The following is a 16,188-nucleotide window of genomic DNA, read 5'->3' on the forward strand; positions in this document are numbered from 1 at the left end:
TATATATATATATATATATATATATATATATATATATATATATATATATATATATATATATATATATATATATATATATATATATATATATTAACATATATATATATATATATTAACATATATATATATATATATATATATATATACACACTGTATAATTTAATATAATATAGGTCAATTCTTTATCTTAACGTGCAAAGAAAGAAACTTTTATTTTAACTTGACATTCTACCCTAAAACTTATATGCAGGATAAATTGGACAAAATAACACCTAAAGATCTTTATCATTTGATCATTTACACCAGGAACATTTCATAAGGGTTTTGAGCACTTTGCAAAATTGTGAAAGTCCATATCATGCCAACTTTTTTCAGATGGGTTTGTAGAATTTGTATGATTATCTTGTTAATCTCGTTCTCATTCTGTCAGAGTGCAGGGGAAAGAAATAAGGGCTGAAGATTCAAAGCAGTTGGAAAAAAGAGAAAGAGAGAGGAAAAAAACAGAGCTAGAACTGTTCCTGGGTGAACGGCAGAAACATCAGCCAATGAGGCTGAGCAGAGGCTGCCCCCCTCTCTCCGCAACCCCCTGCATCCTGCAGAGTACGGGTCCCTGCTGTAGTGCATGTTAGAGGGAGATCGGACACTGAGAAAGGAGTCGTATTCTTGTGTGTTAGAGCAGTGATCTCCTACTGCTGATAGTCTGAAAAGCTTTTCACTAACCTGCCAGCAGGGATTAGAAGCTGTGCACACTGACTGTCAGAGGAAAGGAAAGGGGACAGATCTCTGAAAGCCCATCTGTCGGGAAGATACACAAACACATCTATAAATCAAACAGGCAAATTAGAATTAATAGTGTGGAAACATGTGTACCTCGGTGTGCTTCATCATCCTGTCGTCGGTTTACGCTGTGCTTGTGTTTCCAGGTAAGTCTTTTCTTTTTTTTTATTCTCATGTCTCTTTCATTGCGCATCGGTTTCCATCCTCTTGTCTTCCTCTCTGTGACTTCAGGGTTGTACATTGTTGAGGCAACCCAACGATCTCTTGCTTTCTTAAACGCTTTCTCTGCAACTGTGGTGTCAGTGAGACCACCTGAGGCTTCTTTTGGGAAGTCCAAAGACGAGTGGTTTTAAGTTAATGGGAAAGCTCTCTTGGCTGTCATGCAATAAATTCTACCAAAAAAGACCAATATTGAGCCTGATATCTAGCCCTGGTTGCCTGGAGTTGCTTCAAAAGTTATGATCTTAATTTAAGTTTTGGGTGAATTCAAAATGCATACTGCCATATCTTGTGTTGGTCTAAAGCTGTTTTCCAAGAATTATTGCAAAGATCAGTTTCTACAAGCTGCCAATTAAAAGAGATGCAGATTCATCTTTAAATGTATGAAAAAAAATCAGTGGCATTGAAAGGTTTATCTAAAAAATGAGCAACCATTGGTATTGATATGACATGGGGAGACTTTTTTTTGGAGTTGAGGTTTCTTTCTTTCTGCAATTCCATTATTTCTTTAATACAATGCATTTTAACTTTGTGGTTTTGTGGAATAAGTAGTTTTGACTGAGTTTCTCTCTGATTGCATGGGGAAGCCTGATGACCTGAAATAACCAGAAACTTAATTCCATAAGAAAGAAAATGCATGCTCTTACTTGGAGTATATATTATTATAATATTATAATTATAATTATTATAATTGCAAATGTAGTGAAACACTGAAATCAACTGGTTTTGATTTAACATAAAATCTGATCAAATCTACATCTACGTCAGAGTCAGTGAGTTGTAAACCCCTGGAGTGAGTTCGGAGGTGTTGTTAGAGCTACTTTAATTGATGAGACATTCAAATATTTGAATTTTGCTGTTCACAAGAAGCATCTGCTGATGTCATGTCTCTCGATCTCTGAAGAAAAACAGTCAATCTGCACAAGTTTGGAAAGGGATGTAAACTCATCTTAGAGCAGGCTTGGAAGTAGATGTCCACCCCTTTTATCTTTAGCTTCATATGTCGAAAAAAATAAAAATAAAACATGTTAATCATGTTGTAGCTCACCTTTACCCTCGGTACTAGGGCCTCCTAGATTCTTATATGTAGCATTAAAAGACTGATAAATGTTAACTACTTTTGAAATAGCTGATCTTTAAATCCAATGTACCCTCCAACACACTTAATTATCTCTTAATTTCCTTTCAATGCACACTTTGGTCAACTCACACACACTCAAGCACTCCTTTAAACTAAACCAAATAACCAAAGTGTATGTTAAAAGGTTAACTTTTAATTTACTGAACAGGTAACTTAAAGCATTTGACAAGATACACAATAAAACACATAAAACTGCATTAATTTTTCACTATGAATCCTAAACTCTATGCGAGGGGCCCGCTCGCCAATCAAACACACTCACCCACGACCTTATCTAGCTCTAAAACCGTAAAGTTGCAGGCCTGAGTGAAGCTTGCGAGCGGTGAGACCCAAAACTTAATGGCCGCTTCACTCTGAGCAAATAAACAAAGCAAAGCAGTACCTGGTTTCGTAGTTCAGTAGATAAAACTCTGGTCCCAGGTCAGCTGAAGAGGAAAAACCAGATGATGTCCTAAGATGATGAGCAGTCAATGGATAGACTCACACTTAGACCTGAGGGCTCTCTCACTATACCCATTTCCTGTCCACCAACCGTAGCATCTTAAAAAAAAAAAAAGAAGGAGTTAATTTTACTCTTTTTCGTTTCACATCTTATCAATATTTATACAATACGAACATGACTGGACCAAAGAAGACTTAGCAACAAGTCAAGATTAAAAATAAGATTTTGCAGACTGGTAAGTATCTGGAAAAAATGTAGACTACAATCTACAAATGACTTGTTTTGACTTTGAAGGTGCCTGCTCACATTCATCTCCATATTTATTTTAGTTGCTAAAAAAAAAGGCTCTAGTGTCACGCATGGGGTGGCCCACCATCCCCAGAATCCACACCAGCAGAAAAGCTTGCCCTTGACATAAATAAAGGGAGGCCTGTTTTAGAAGGGATCCAGGGGGGCGGCAGCCATTGACTCTAACCCCCCCATAGAAACGTCACATAAAAGAAATAGTGACTTGGTAATCTTTTTCCATGAAAAATCCATAACAAACATCATTCCACTACTGAATATGCACAGGTCTGGAGCAGGCTAACAGCACAGGTTATATCGCCGTGGTAAGTGCTACTCGTTCTGAATCCGGGCTTAATTCAGCCAGGAGATCCGGAAAATCCCGATTTATACCGCTATCCTGGTTTTGTGATAGATCCCTCTGATGAGACCTGTGGATACATTGCAGCCACATACAGAAATGTAGAACTCCTGCTAGTGTCAGCAGTATACTGTAGCTCGTAATATTCGAAGATAGAAGTGACAATGATATATATGTCAGACTTGTTACATATCTAATGTGATCTGCCTTCAAACAACATTTCTGGGAGAAAAACAAATATTTTGGATCATTTGTAAAAATTTGAAATTATAATAAACCTACAACAAGCTGACAGCATTAGTCATAACGACCCAATAGATTGGGGCAGTTGGCAGGGGGCAAGAGTGGGGTCAGCTCATCCATAGCCTTAGTCACCCAAGGAAAGTTTATTTCCCATTGCTTGTGGCGTGCTGTCACTAGATGCCAGTCACAGCAGGAGCCATCATTTTTAGCTCCACTGGCTTCTCTGTGGGTTCAGAAGACATCAGCCGTTATTTAACCTTTGTCTGGTGTTAGCTTTCTGTTACCATCTCCGATGTTAACGGGTCGGTTTTGACCCGTGTTTTAAATCATCTCTAAAATACACTAAAAGCAATTATCCATCATCCAATTTGTTTCTCATCTCTTGGTTACATTGTTAGGCTTCCTTATCCATGAAAATATTGGTTTTAATATTTTTGGTGTGGGAACTCTGGGCCTTTTTTTGTCAGTATAGCCCTTGATTTAAATTTAAAAAACTGGTAAAATGAGCCTCAAGAGAATCATATGAATAAATAAAAGGTTGTTGTGTTACCTGGCTATTACTGAGGGGTATTAGAACACATCTCTTAAATAAATTTGTTTCATTTATTTTTTCATTTTAATATTATTAACTATAATAACATCTATGGTGTTATGGGTCAATTTCGACCCATATACATTTACCTCAAGGAAATGGAACAAAAGTATTTTTTCAGCAATAGAACTTTAAAAAATTGTCACAAGTGATATTGTGAGCCTGCAGGCCAGTAGTCAAATCAAGGACGACACGTTTTCCTTGGTTCTTCTCAGGGATGCCACTCGCAGCTTTGCCTGTGTAAATCTGTAGCTGTTTTTGGCATTGCAGGCTGCCCAGATTTTTATGCCGTACTTCCCTGGCTTATGGGGTATGTATTACCGGAAGGGGCATTTTTCTGGGAAAGGGAGAAGACGTTCATCCACTGTCACCTCTGGCCCTGGGTTGAACATCAGTGGAAGGAGCTGCACCCATTTCTTCCAGACATCCCTGATGGGGGCAAGCTTGTCAGATCTTGCTCAGGTATTCCTGTTGTCAAATCTGAGGACTCGTGATATCATTCGAAAGGTCGTAAGTGACATTGTTGCCCAGAAAATATTTCTGCCTGTCGATGCATCCCAGAGATCAGTGGATTCATTGTTGCATCTGTACACTCCAGCAAGAAGAAGAACACCAATATAAGCATCCAGGCATTCCTCATCCATGTCTTTCCACATGTCGCCATGGACTTTTTTCCCTTTCAAGGTTTGTCATAGCAATTATGACTCTTTTTATTGACAATGGCATAAATAAAACATGTTTTGATATCACTGACTCTTGTCACAGCAAACCTTGTGATTCCAGGGGTCTTTTTGATGACATTTTCCGCAGCTACCCTGCCATGTACATCATGAGGTACTGAGCTCCAAAGTATCTTTCCATTTTGGGACTTGAATTTTTCAGCAGAAGAAGCTTCAGCACCAGTGACCTCCTCGTCAGACTCACCAGATGTGTCAGTATCTTCTGGATGATACTCCACATCGTCTTCCTCCTCAGAATCCTGCTCTTCTGCATCACTAGGCTGCTCATTGTCGTCTCTATCATTTTCACCAAAAATATAGTCCAGAACTTGGCTTACTGTAAATCTTCTTCTCATCTTTGCATGCTGCAAACTGGAGATGTGCACTCTGCAAGTGAAATGAGTGAATTGACCTACATGGCTGGACATGCCCGACTTTATTTGCTTTTGTTTATGTGCAGGTAAACTGGAAAACTAAAATCCAAAATGAGAATCCACTGAAGCTCACATGACTGGAAGATGAGCTGGCTGTCTGACAGTGCACTTATGATTTCAGTTTTGGCTCTAATTATTGCTTTATAAGCTTATTTTATAACCGGGTCGAAACCGACCCTAACCCCACAAAGGTAACAATTTCAACCAGAGCATTTTATAATTTAGTGACAAAAATTTTTTTGATATTATTTTGTTGAAATAGAGATTCCTGACAAAGTCAAAAAGCCTTGATGCAATAAACAGATTTTTGTGGTAGTTTTATGAATTTAAAACCTAAGAACGGGTCGGTGGCGACCCTAACACCAGACGAAGGTTAAGATTGCTGTGGAACAGCTAATGAAGGGTCTTTCTTGGATATTACACTTGTTATCATTAGTTTCACATGCTGGAGGATGTTTAGTTTGTCTAGTATGTTTTCGGCATCATGTGAGAGTTCCTCCTACAGTGCGGAAGTTAGCATCTAATTTGGCAGCAGGAAAAAAAAGGACCATTGCACTGTACTTTTTAGAACACCGAGACAACCACAGATCATGTCTCAATCAAAAACCCCCATTTGAAACCACTCAAAGCTGGATTAGTTAGTAAACAGTATACAAAACTCAGTTGGAGATGACTGAAACTTTTATTCTAATGCTGAAAATCTGATCCTAGTAAGGGATAGCCCTTTTAAAATCTGCTGAAGCAGCAGCTGTAAATGGGCAGCTACCTCAATCATCCTCCTTGTCCAAATTATCACTGCACCATGTCACATAAAAAAGATACTTGTAAGTTACTTGGTAATATTTTTCCAAGAAAAATCCATAACAAGCATCTTAGATATGGCTAGGTTTATTTGGCAAAAAAAAAAACATTAGACAAATTATGTACCTGCATGGATGTTAATTATCAACAATATGTCCAATATATTCAATATTTATAAGGCTTAGGCTATTTACACCCGGGTGCAAGTACTGATGCGTAGGCTATTTACACCCTGCTACCAATATTAATGTATTCTATTGTAGGTTAAATACCCCATGCTTCAAACCTACAAGCAGCTCAACAGTGATTGACAGGTATTCACACCACTTTTGATAAACTTAATTTAATCTCTTCAAAATATCTTACAATGACATCAGAGCAAAAAGTGTTCATACAAAAATGTGAGAGCAGACATTTGCCTGGCTCTATTGTTTGACATGGTTCCAATTTTAGAGTGGTGCACATGCGCATGGGCAAGTGAAAAAGCGCATTCTTTTGCAGACACGCTGATGCACATGGGCAACACATTTGTTTTCATATGTCAACAGAGTGTGAATAGCTCAGCTAGTGGGGGCTTGCTATTTGTACCCTGGTGCAAATAGTCACTCCGTATTTATAATTCCCTTTTGAATTTTTTTTGGACATAGATATTTTTCCGTGACATACCCATTTCTTGCATGTATAGTCATGTATAATAATAATAATAATAATAATAATTCATTTTATTTGGAGGCGCCTTTCACAACACCCAAGGTCACCTTACAGAATAAAAACACAAGAAATACAATTAAAAAATACAATAAACATCCATACAAGCAACAAGACAAATAATATAACAGTAGACAAACAAACTGGTGGGAAGTAGTGCGTGATGTCCGGTTATAGTGAATGGGCAAGTTTGAACAGGTGGGTTTTGAGTTGTGTTTTGAATGTGGTGATGGAGTGTATTTGTTTTATGTTTGGGGGGAGGGAGTTCCAGAGTCTGGGTGCCGAGCAGCATGTATGTTTACATGTCAGGTTTCAGGTTGTGTACATTTGTACATTCTTCATTGACTTTACCACTGTTAAAAAGCACAATTTACTTTTGGCTAAGCAGCATAAACACTGGTGGTTAAATGAATTCAGAACAAATAAATATGGTAGCTGTAAATAATAACACGAATTACACATAACGGAGAAAGTTATTATGAAGGACAAAGTAAAATGAAGAACCCCATATGAAAAAAAAAAAGCCATACACGCATCCATCTACAAGACTGAACATGCTGGTGGATGTAGGCTTTGTGACATTAACTCTTGTGGTATCTTTGCTGCATACTTTGTAGGAAGACTTAAATTCATTATTACAGTAAATTGACAAGCCCCTGTTTGGCTTAAGGTTTTTCTCCCACTAGGGCAGTTTTGACCTGTCATTGTTTATGTAATAATTGCTCAGAGGTCATGTTTTGGTTCTTTGGAAACTGCCTACAGACAACTTGTCTTGTAATAGACGCTATATAAATAAAATTGAATCGAACTGAAAGTGCCAGTGAAATGTTTGGTGGTGCGAGTAAGCTCTGTACATTCTGTCAGAAAGCTTATAACCTGTCTGTGTGCAGCTCTAAGCATACTTTTTCCTCTTAGTATTTAATAACTAGTGCCGCTCCTAAAGCCATAGCTGCAGGTGAAGCTGTACACACCCAAGTCAGATTTGCACAACTGGAGAAAAAGGGAAAAAAGCTCGAGGACGATGACCACCCTCCCTGAGTCTGGTTCTGTTAAAAGTATTTTAGCCCCATTAACTACCTGTTTTCCTCTCCACTGTCACCTCATCTTTTCTCAAGCTGGGGACTCTAAAGAAGTGAAGATTCAGTCCAATGCTATCTGCCGGGTTCCTTAGCTAGGCCGTTCTTTATTAATCGGCATTAAATCAAATGCGAATTGTGTACACAATTGGAATAATTAGCACATTAAATAGAATTAAAGCTGCAAGCAGCGATGAACGGGCCCTCGCACCCTTGTGCACGTTCAGGCATACTGCAGTGGAAGCGCTTGTATGACTTGCATGTAGATGTCTTCAGGCCTGGACATTTAGCGGATGACACCACCCACGACTCTCTATATCAAACCATTCAAAAGTTCTAACAGAAAATACGGACTATCAAATATCGACCAATCAGAAGAAGGGGCGGGGCTAATTTGCACCAATTATGTTCAAGGACTTGTCCATCGTTGCTGTAGTTTTTTTGTGCCGGCCCCCCCTTTTTTCTCTTTTGTGCATGTTTGCAGGCCGGAGCCTCGGGAGATGCGTTCTGGCCTGCGGTCCCGGCCCCCCCCCCCCCCATCCCCGGTCATCCCGTTGCTGCTTCCACCTGCCTACGTGGATGTCTGCTATGTGCTGCTGACGCGCCACCCCCCCGATCATCCCGTTGCTGCTTCCGCCTGCCTGCAACCGCCCCCCCACCCCCCCCTCGGCTCCCTCCTAAAGGGGAGTTTTTCCTTGCCACTGCTTGGCTTAAAGGCATTCTCCCTGATTCTCCCTGAGCTAGCAATAATTTTGAAAGAGGCACCTCTAAGCCCCCCCCATTTGGTTCGAATGATACGGATTGGTCCAGGTCCAGGAAGGGAAAGAAGCAATCAGATGTCTTCATTTTAAACCACGCCCTCCCGCCCTGTCCCATGCGCGCACTCGCTTCCAGCCCCCCCATGTTCACTTCCCACGGGTCCTCCTGGGCTCACAGTGTCCCAGTGTAACCCCCCTCCCTCCCCTCTGCCATGGACCCCAGTATATAGATATTGTGTAGTTATTTCCAGAGCAGCTCGGTCCCCGCTGTGTGTGACCGGGGAGCGGGAGCCGTTAGTCCGCTGCTGCTGCTGCTGCTGCTCTCTGCCCAGCAGCAGCCTCTGCAGCAGCAGCAGCCCGCGGGGACACGTGAACAGCCGCAGCCGTGAAAAGCCGCAGCAGCTCCGGCTCGGAAGCTGAATGGGGTCCGTGGGGATGTAGGCGTCTCACGGCGAGAGCGCAGAGCGCCGGTGCACGGCACGGCAGCGCGCTGCGGTGCCGTGCAGGCTCTGTTGCCGCAGCTACGCCGTAGGCTACGCCGTAGGCTACGGCGTAGACACCGTAGGGTACGCCGTAGGCTACGGCGTAGCCGTGGCTTTAGAGCCTGCAGCGCACGGCAGCGCTCCGCCCCCGGCGCTCTCCAGGATGGCACAGCCCCCCCTGCCCCCCTAAAACCGGCCTCGCTTACAGGTGAATGAGACATGGGGTAGTTTTGCTGTAAATGTGCTGTCCAAAATGTTTAATAATCGTATGCGCGTTCGTGTTTGTGGGGGCGTGGCTTTGGACGGAGCACTCGTGGGTGGGGGCGGGGGGGGCGGGGCTTAGAGGAAGCGCCACTTTCAAATCTTGCTAGCTCTAGGAAGTTGCATAGAATAACTTTAAGGCTTTTCTCCCACTATGGGAATTTTTACCTGCCATTGTTTATGTAATCATTGCTCGGGGGTTTATGTTTTTTTTTTTTTTTCAAATCTTTTTATTTGTTTTTTTTATTTTCCAGTCCACATATAGAAACAGTAAACATAATTCGATAAACAATTCAAAGTGGCAAAGCATTTCTGTTGGCAATTAAATAAAAGGTGCTACAAGGGTAATAAACAACAGAAATCCTAACATAAGCCAGAACGGCTTCCAACAATCCCGTATTATCTGTCAACCCTCCCTACCCACCCACTCTACCCAAATCGAAAATAAAACAAAAGAAATAATGAATAGATAAGTAGCTCAATGAGATGAGGAATAAAATTAAAAATAAGGACAACTGTGAAAACCAAGGAACTTATATATATGAAAAAAAAAAAGACAGCCAGGGGTGGGGGGACGTATCTGGTCCCTTAATTTCTAATTATTTCCTTTTCAGTTATTTTCAGGGTGAATTGTAGTCCTATTTAAACAATCTAAGAAAGGCTGCCAGGTTTTGTCAAAGGCTTTACCGGAGCTTGAAAGTGAGAATCTGATCTTTTCAAGTTTAATATGAGTCAAGACCTCCTTGAGCCAGCTGTTGTCAGATGGAGGGAGAACGTGTTTCCATTTGAACAGTATAAGACGTCTGGCTAGTAAAGACGTAAAGGCCAGGACCCTTCGCTTCGTCGATGGAAAGTTAAATGTTATAGACGAGGAAACACCAAACAGGGCTACGATAGGTTGGGGCTAAGCTCCATGTCCAACACTGATGAGAGTGTATCAAAGATGTGATGCCAAAAGTCCTTAAGACTTGGGCAGGACCAAAACATGTGGGTATGATTAGCTGATGGCTGCTTACACCTGTTGCAGCTGTCACTGGTGTTTGGGTACATTTTTGCGAGCCGAGCATTTGTGTAATGCACTCTGAAGAGGATCTTACATTGTACTAAGCCGTGCCTAGCGCATATGAAGGACGAGTGAACTAGCTCAAGAATTTGGTCCCACTGATCATCTGAGATCAACACACCTATTTCCTCTTCCCAGGTCTGCTTGAGGCGAGCCAGTGGATTGGGGTTAATGGAGTCAATGGAGCTGTAAATTATAGAGGTAGAACGTCTCTGAGTAGGTTTGAGGATGAGCAGGGATTCAATCAGTGACCGGGTGGAAGATTAGGAAATTGGGGGTAGGTGGTTTGGACAAAGTGCTTGACTTGGGGGAAGCGAAAAAAGTGGGAATGGGGCACATTAAACCTGGTTGCAAGCTCCCCAAAATCAGTGAAAACGCGTTCTTTATAAAGGTCCTTGACTGTTAGTAGGCCCTTGTCTAGCCAGACGCGAAATGTAGGGTCAGACATCGATGGCAGAAACATATGCTTTTTAAAGATCGGGGCTAGGGATGAGGGCTCATTCAAGCCATAATGTTTCCGAAACTGGGTCCAGATCTTCAATGAGTTGGCTACGACATGGTTCTGCAAAATATTATGAATCTTGAGAGGGAGTCGCGTGGTGAGAAGGGACTGCAGTGTGAACTGCGAAGATCGTAGCTCAATCTGGGCCCATGAGGGAAGCGTTTCAACCCTGTTGTCGATCCAGTAGCCCAACTTGTTAATGTTACATGCCCAATAACACTGGATAAGGTTGGGTAACGCTAGACCACCTAGCTTTTTGGGGAGCTGCAAAGTAGTCTTCTTTATGCGGGGAGGCTTATTAGACCAGAGAAATGAACTTACCATCTGGTCTAGCTGATGAAAAAAAGATTTTTTCATAAAAACTGGAATATGTTGGAACAGGTAGAGGAACTTTGGGAGAATCACAATCTTTATAAGGTTAACTCTACCAGTTAAGGAAAGAGGGAGGGATGACCAACGAGATATATCGACTTTGCACTTATCAAAGAGAGGGCGGAAGTTATAGTTGAAAAGGTCGCCATAGGAAGCCGTAACAAAGACTCCTAAATATCGAAAACCTCTAGAGACGACTCTGAATGGAAACAAGGACGGAGATATCTTCCTAGATAGGCAGTTTATGGGAAGGAGCTCACTTTTATCAAAATTAAGCTTGTACCCCGAGTATCTACCGAATTGGGTTAAAATGTCCGTGATGACTGGTATAGACGTATAACGTATAACAGCAAATCGTCTGCGTAAAGGGACAATTTATGGGTGACGCCGTTCCTGGTAATGCCCTCAACTCCCCTCTCCTCTTGAAGCCAGATGGCTAAAGGTTCCACGGCTAAAGTAAATAGGAGGGGAGAGAGAGGGCATCCCTGTCTAGTGCCCCGGCAAAGGGCAAAGGGGGGCGATCGTACACCATTAGCAAGGACATGAGCAGTGGGGGAGTTGTAAAGTAGCCTAATCCATGCAATGAAATCAAGAGTCGAAGCCAAACTTTGAAAGAACGTAGTACAGGTACTCCCACTCAACCCTGTCGAACGCCTTCTCTGCATCTAACGAGATGATTACTTCCGGTAGGATAGGGTTGGGGGAGTCGATAACGTTAAGTAGTCGTCTGGTGTTAAATGACAAATTCCTCCCAGCCATAAAGCCTGTCTGGTCCAGAGAAATCAGGCCAGGCAGGGCTATTTGCAAACGTGTGGCTAGGACCTTTGCCAGAATCTTTTGGTCCACGTTCAGAAGCAAGATAGGTCTGTAGCTGCTGCATTCCACAGGATCTTTATCCTTTTTCAGTAAAAGGGAAATATTGACCTCAGATAGGGTTGGAGGCAGTTTACCACAGACAAAAGAATCATTATAAACATTAACTAAATGTGGGGTAATAAGGTTGGAATACGCTTTGTAAAATTCCACACCAAACCCATGGGGGTTTATGTTTATGTTCATGTTCTGGATCTCTGGAAAGCGTCTAGAGACAACATCTGTTGTATGAGATGCTATATAAATAAAATTGAATTGAATTGAATTGACTCAAAACCGAGTCCGATGACACCACCCACAAGTCTTTGTTAAACCATTCAAAAGTTATTGCAAAAAGTAGGGACTATCAAATATGGACCAATCAGATGAAGGGGGGCGCGCTTTTTGGCGTCTATCGTCGCCACGGTAACACTTTTGACTGAGAAAACCTGGGTGCACGTTACGGTTCGGTCGAAGAAGCGGCCGAAGGAATGGCATAAATTGCGCCAAAATTATACGATTAATTCAAAACGGCCAACTTCCTGTTCGGTTTCGGTCATGGCGCCAAGAGACTTTTCTTTAAGTTGCGACATGATACATGTGTGTACCAATTTTCGTTCATTTACGTCAAACCGTATTGTGGGGCTTGAGGCACGAAGTTTTCTAGGGGGCGCTGTTGAGCCATTAGGCCACGCACATTAATGCTAACCATTAAATATCACATTTTTCGCCAGGCCTGGCTTGCATGCAAAATTTGGTGACTTTTGGGGCACGTTTAGGGGGGCAAAAAGGCCCTCATTTCGTCGGAAGAAAAATAAAAACAACGACGAGAACTCCTACAGATACAATAGGGCCTTCACACTGTAAGTGCTCGGGCCCTAATTAAAGCTGCAAGCAGCGATGAACGGGCCCCCGCGCATGCAATTTTCACCCATAAAGATCAAGGACTCAAAACTAAGTCCTATGACACCACCCATGACTCTTAAGGCGCTTTTGCATTAGTACCGCCTTAACTCGGTTCTACCCGCCACGGCCCCGTTTTGCGCTTTTGCACTAGGGGCTGAGGCGGGCAGATCCGCTCCAAGCCGATACTATTTCTGTAACCATTTCAGCGAGGTTCTAATCAGGGCTGAGCAGGGACTATTTCTGACGTCACCACCCTCCGCGCCACTGATTGGTCGGGGGGCGGGGCCGTCATCACCCTACACGCCTCTGATTGGTCGGGGGGCGGGGTAGTCAAACGTTTGAATCAGGAAGCGGGAGTCAGCGCGAGAGCTGCGGCTCGCAGCAATTTTAAAATACAGCGCAAACGTCTGTTTGGTGATCCAACTCTGAGGTGCAGATGTTCATAAACCTGGGGGCTGACGAGAGAATTAAAAAAGGGATGTAGACGGGCTGTTTTTTTCTCAGCCGCTCGCGGCTCCAGCTGATTTCTCATCAGCGCCGACACGAACAAAGGTGTTGCGCAATCGAGTACGTCACAGCCGCTTCACCCCAACCCCCCCACTTCTCCCCTGGCTGTGGAAAAACACAGGGGGACAAACGGGTAGAGCCGCGACGAGCCGAGCCGGGCTAAGGCGGTACTAATGCAAAAGCGCCATTTATGTCACACCATTCAAAAGTTATGGCAGAAAGTAGGAACTATCAAATGAAGGGGGGGCGCGCTTTTTGGCGTCTCGCGTCGCCACGGTAACACTTTTGACTGAGAAAAGTAATGCGCATCGATGCAGGATCGAGGCGCACATTTTGATGTATAACACATCTGGGTGCACGTCACGGTTTGGGCCGCATTAACGGCCGAAGAAATTGCATAAATTGCGCCAAAATTACACGATTAATTCAAAATGGCCGACTTCCTGTTCGGTTTCGGGCCATGGCGCCAAGAGACTTTTCTTTAAGTTGCGCATGCACTTTCTATCCAACTAATCAACTCGTTGGCATTATGTACTAGTACTACTAGTGTGTTCAAAATAGACTAGTATGAGACATGTCTCTTGATGGGCGATCTATGAAGGGGCACCTGCAGCTTCCCATTCATGTTGTGTCTCCTAAAGTCTCCTTAGGAAATGCACTGCTGTGCCTTTTTGACCACTGCCATGGTAGGAATATGTTGGCAATATGGTGTTATTTTAGACTGGCATAGCCCACCGGGAAAATTGTGATATGTTTGTTCTGCTAGGCCGTGGCTTTCAGGGTGGTAGAAACGATGTTAAAAATAACACATTTAAAGTTATTCTATGCAACTTCCTAGAGCTAGCAAGATTTGAAAGTGGCGCTTCCTCTAAAGTGTTGAATTCTTTGTCCTTGATTGACAGCACCAGTTGGTTATTAAAAATGTTGGCTTTTTCTGTGTAGTTGAACATCTGAAACTGAGGTTTAGTTTCCCCAGGTTTGAAAAACATCTCTGAAAATGCACATTAATGCCAGCTTGACTGATTAATGACTGATCATTCTCATGTCAGCTAAAGGAAGTCCAAACATCTTTCGGACATTTGGACCCTCAATGTGTCCAATGGCACTTTTGCACTAGGACTTACTGAGCCCGACTCGGCTCGTCACGCCTCTACCCGCCTCTACCCGTTTGTCCCCGTTTGTCCCCCTTTGTTTTTCCACAGCCAGGGGAGAAGTGGGGGGGGGGGGGTGAAGCTGCTGTGACGTACTCGATTGCGCAACCGCTTTGTTCATGTCGGCGCTGATGAGAAATCAGCTGGAGCCGCGAGCGGCTGAGAGTAAAACAGCCCGTCTACATCCTTTTTTTAATTCTCTCGTCAGCCACCAGGTTTATGAACATCTGCACCTCAGAGTTGGATCACCAAACAGACGTTTTGCGCTTTATAATAAAATTGCTGCGAGCCGCGAGTCGCGCTGACTCCCGCTTCCTGATTCAAACGTTTGACGGCCCCGCCCCCCGACCAATCAGGGGCCTGTAGTTTGATGACGGCCCGCCCCCCGACCAATCGGTGGCGAGGAGGGTGGTGACCTCAGAAATAGTCCCGGCTCAGCCCGGATAGAACCTCGCTCGAATGGTTACAGAAATAGTATCGGCTTGGAGCGGCTCTACCCGTCTCAGCCCTAGTGCAAAAAAGCAAGACGGGGCCGTGGCGGGTAGAACCGAGGTGAAGCAGGACCAGTGCAAAAGGGCCACAAATGTAATAAATACAAATAACTTTTTATTCCTTTTTTACATATTTGTGTCTGTAAGAAATAAAAAAAATAACAATGGTATTGGATCACAGTTTTCAGTACCTGCCAGTGCTCAAAGCCCTGGTATCAGAATCGGCATCAAAAGAAAAAAAGAAAAATAGAAAATTGGCACCATGAAAGAAATGCTTAAAGGGGACCTATTATGGCATCTAATACCTATTTTAAACAGGCCTTGAATGTCTTAAAAACAAGCTTTTGATTGTTTTTGCTAAATAAATTCGAAATTCAGCCTCTGAGCCATGTCTTTAGCGTCCCATTCTCTAACCTCATTATCAATGCGGGATTCTGAGTGGGCAGGGCGGCTATAATAATGAGGCACTGGCGGAAGCTCCGGCCGCCGGAGTTGTTGTTGTTGTTCTGGCCAGAGTTAGGCTGCGTCTGAAATTGCATACTTCCATCCTAATGAGTATGCAAAAACAGTATGTGAGATTTTTTAGTGTGTTCGAAACATTAGTATGTACTCAATAGTATGCGCTATCCATACTCATTCCGGAGAAATGTATTAGTATGGATTGATGGACACTAGCTAAGCAGAAACTTCCCAAAATGCAATGCAGCGGTGTTTGGTTGCTAAGTAATACGTATATGTCATAAATATAATATTAAGTATAATAATAATACTATATTATTATAATATTATTATATAATATTAATATTATAATATTCGTATATAATAAAATTATATAATGTCATCTTGTTTCGGCCAGGATAAACGGGAAAAAGTGGAGCGGTGCGCTGCTACTGCTGCTGTGACACGTCACTTCCTCCCAACGGCAGGAAGTGACGTGCGCGCTCTGAGTAGTACGTCCGAATTAATGCATACTACTGATATTTACTCAAAAGTGTGCCGAACTTAAGTATACTTTTTAGTATACTGTTTAGTATGGCATTTCGGA

The 16,188-nt window shown here is 42.7% G+C and overlaps 1 protein-coding gene across 1 annotated transcript in view; it reads left to right on the top strand.

Moving 5' to 3' along the window:
• Nucleotides 1-636: 636 nt before the first annotated feature.
• Nucleotides 637-16,188, top strand: part of opcml (opioid binding protein/cell adhesion molecule-like) — a 564,503-nt gene continuing 548,951 nt past the window's right edge. The window contains exon 1 of the mRNA XM_061740231.1: nucleotides 637-923. Within this exon, the coding sequence (XP_061596215.1) occupies nucleotides 863-923 (61 nt within the window). The 5' untranslated portion in view covers nucleotides 637-862. The remainder of the gene's footprint in view (nucleotides 924-16,188) is intronic.

Source organism: Cololabis saira, chromosome 14 (assembly GCF_033807715.1).
Source record: "Cololabis saira isolate AMF1-May2022 chromosome 14, fColSai1.1, whole genome shotgun sequence".
In the NCBI taxonomy this organism is placed as follows: domain Eukaryota; kingdom Metazoa; phylum Chordata; class Actinopteri; order Beloniformes; family Belonidae; genus Cololabis; species Cololabis saira.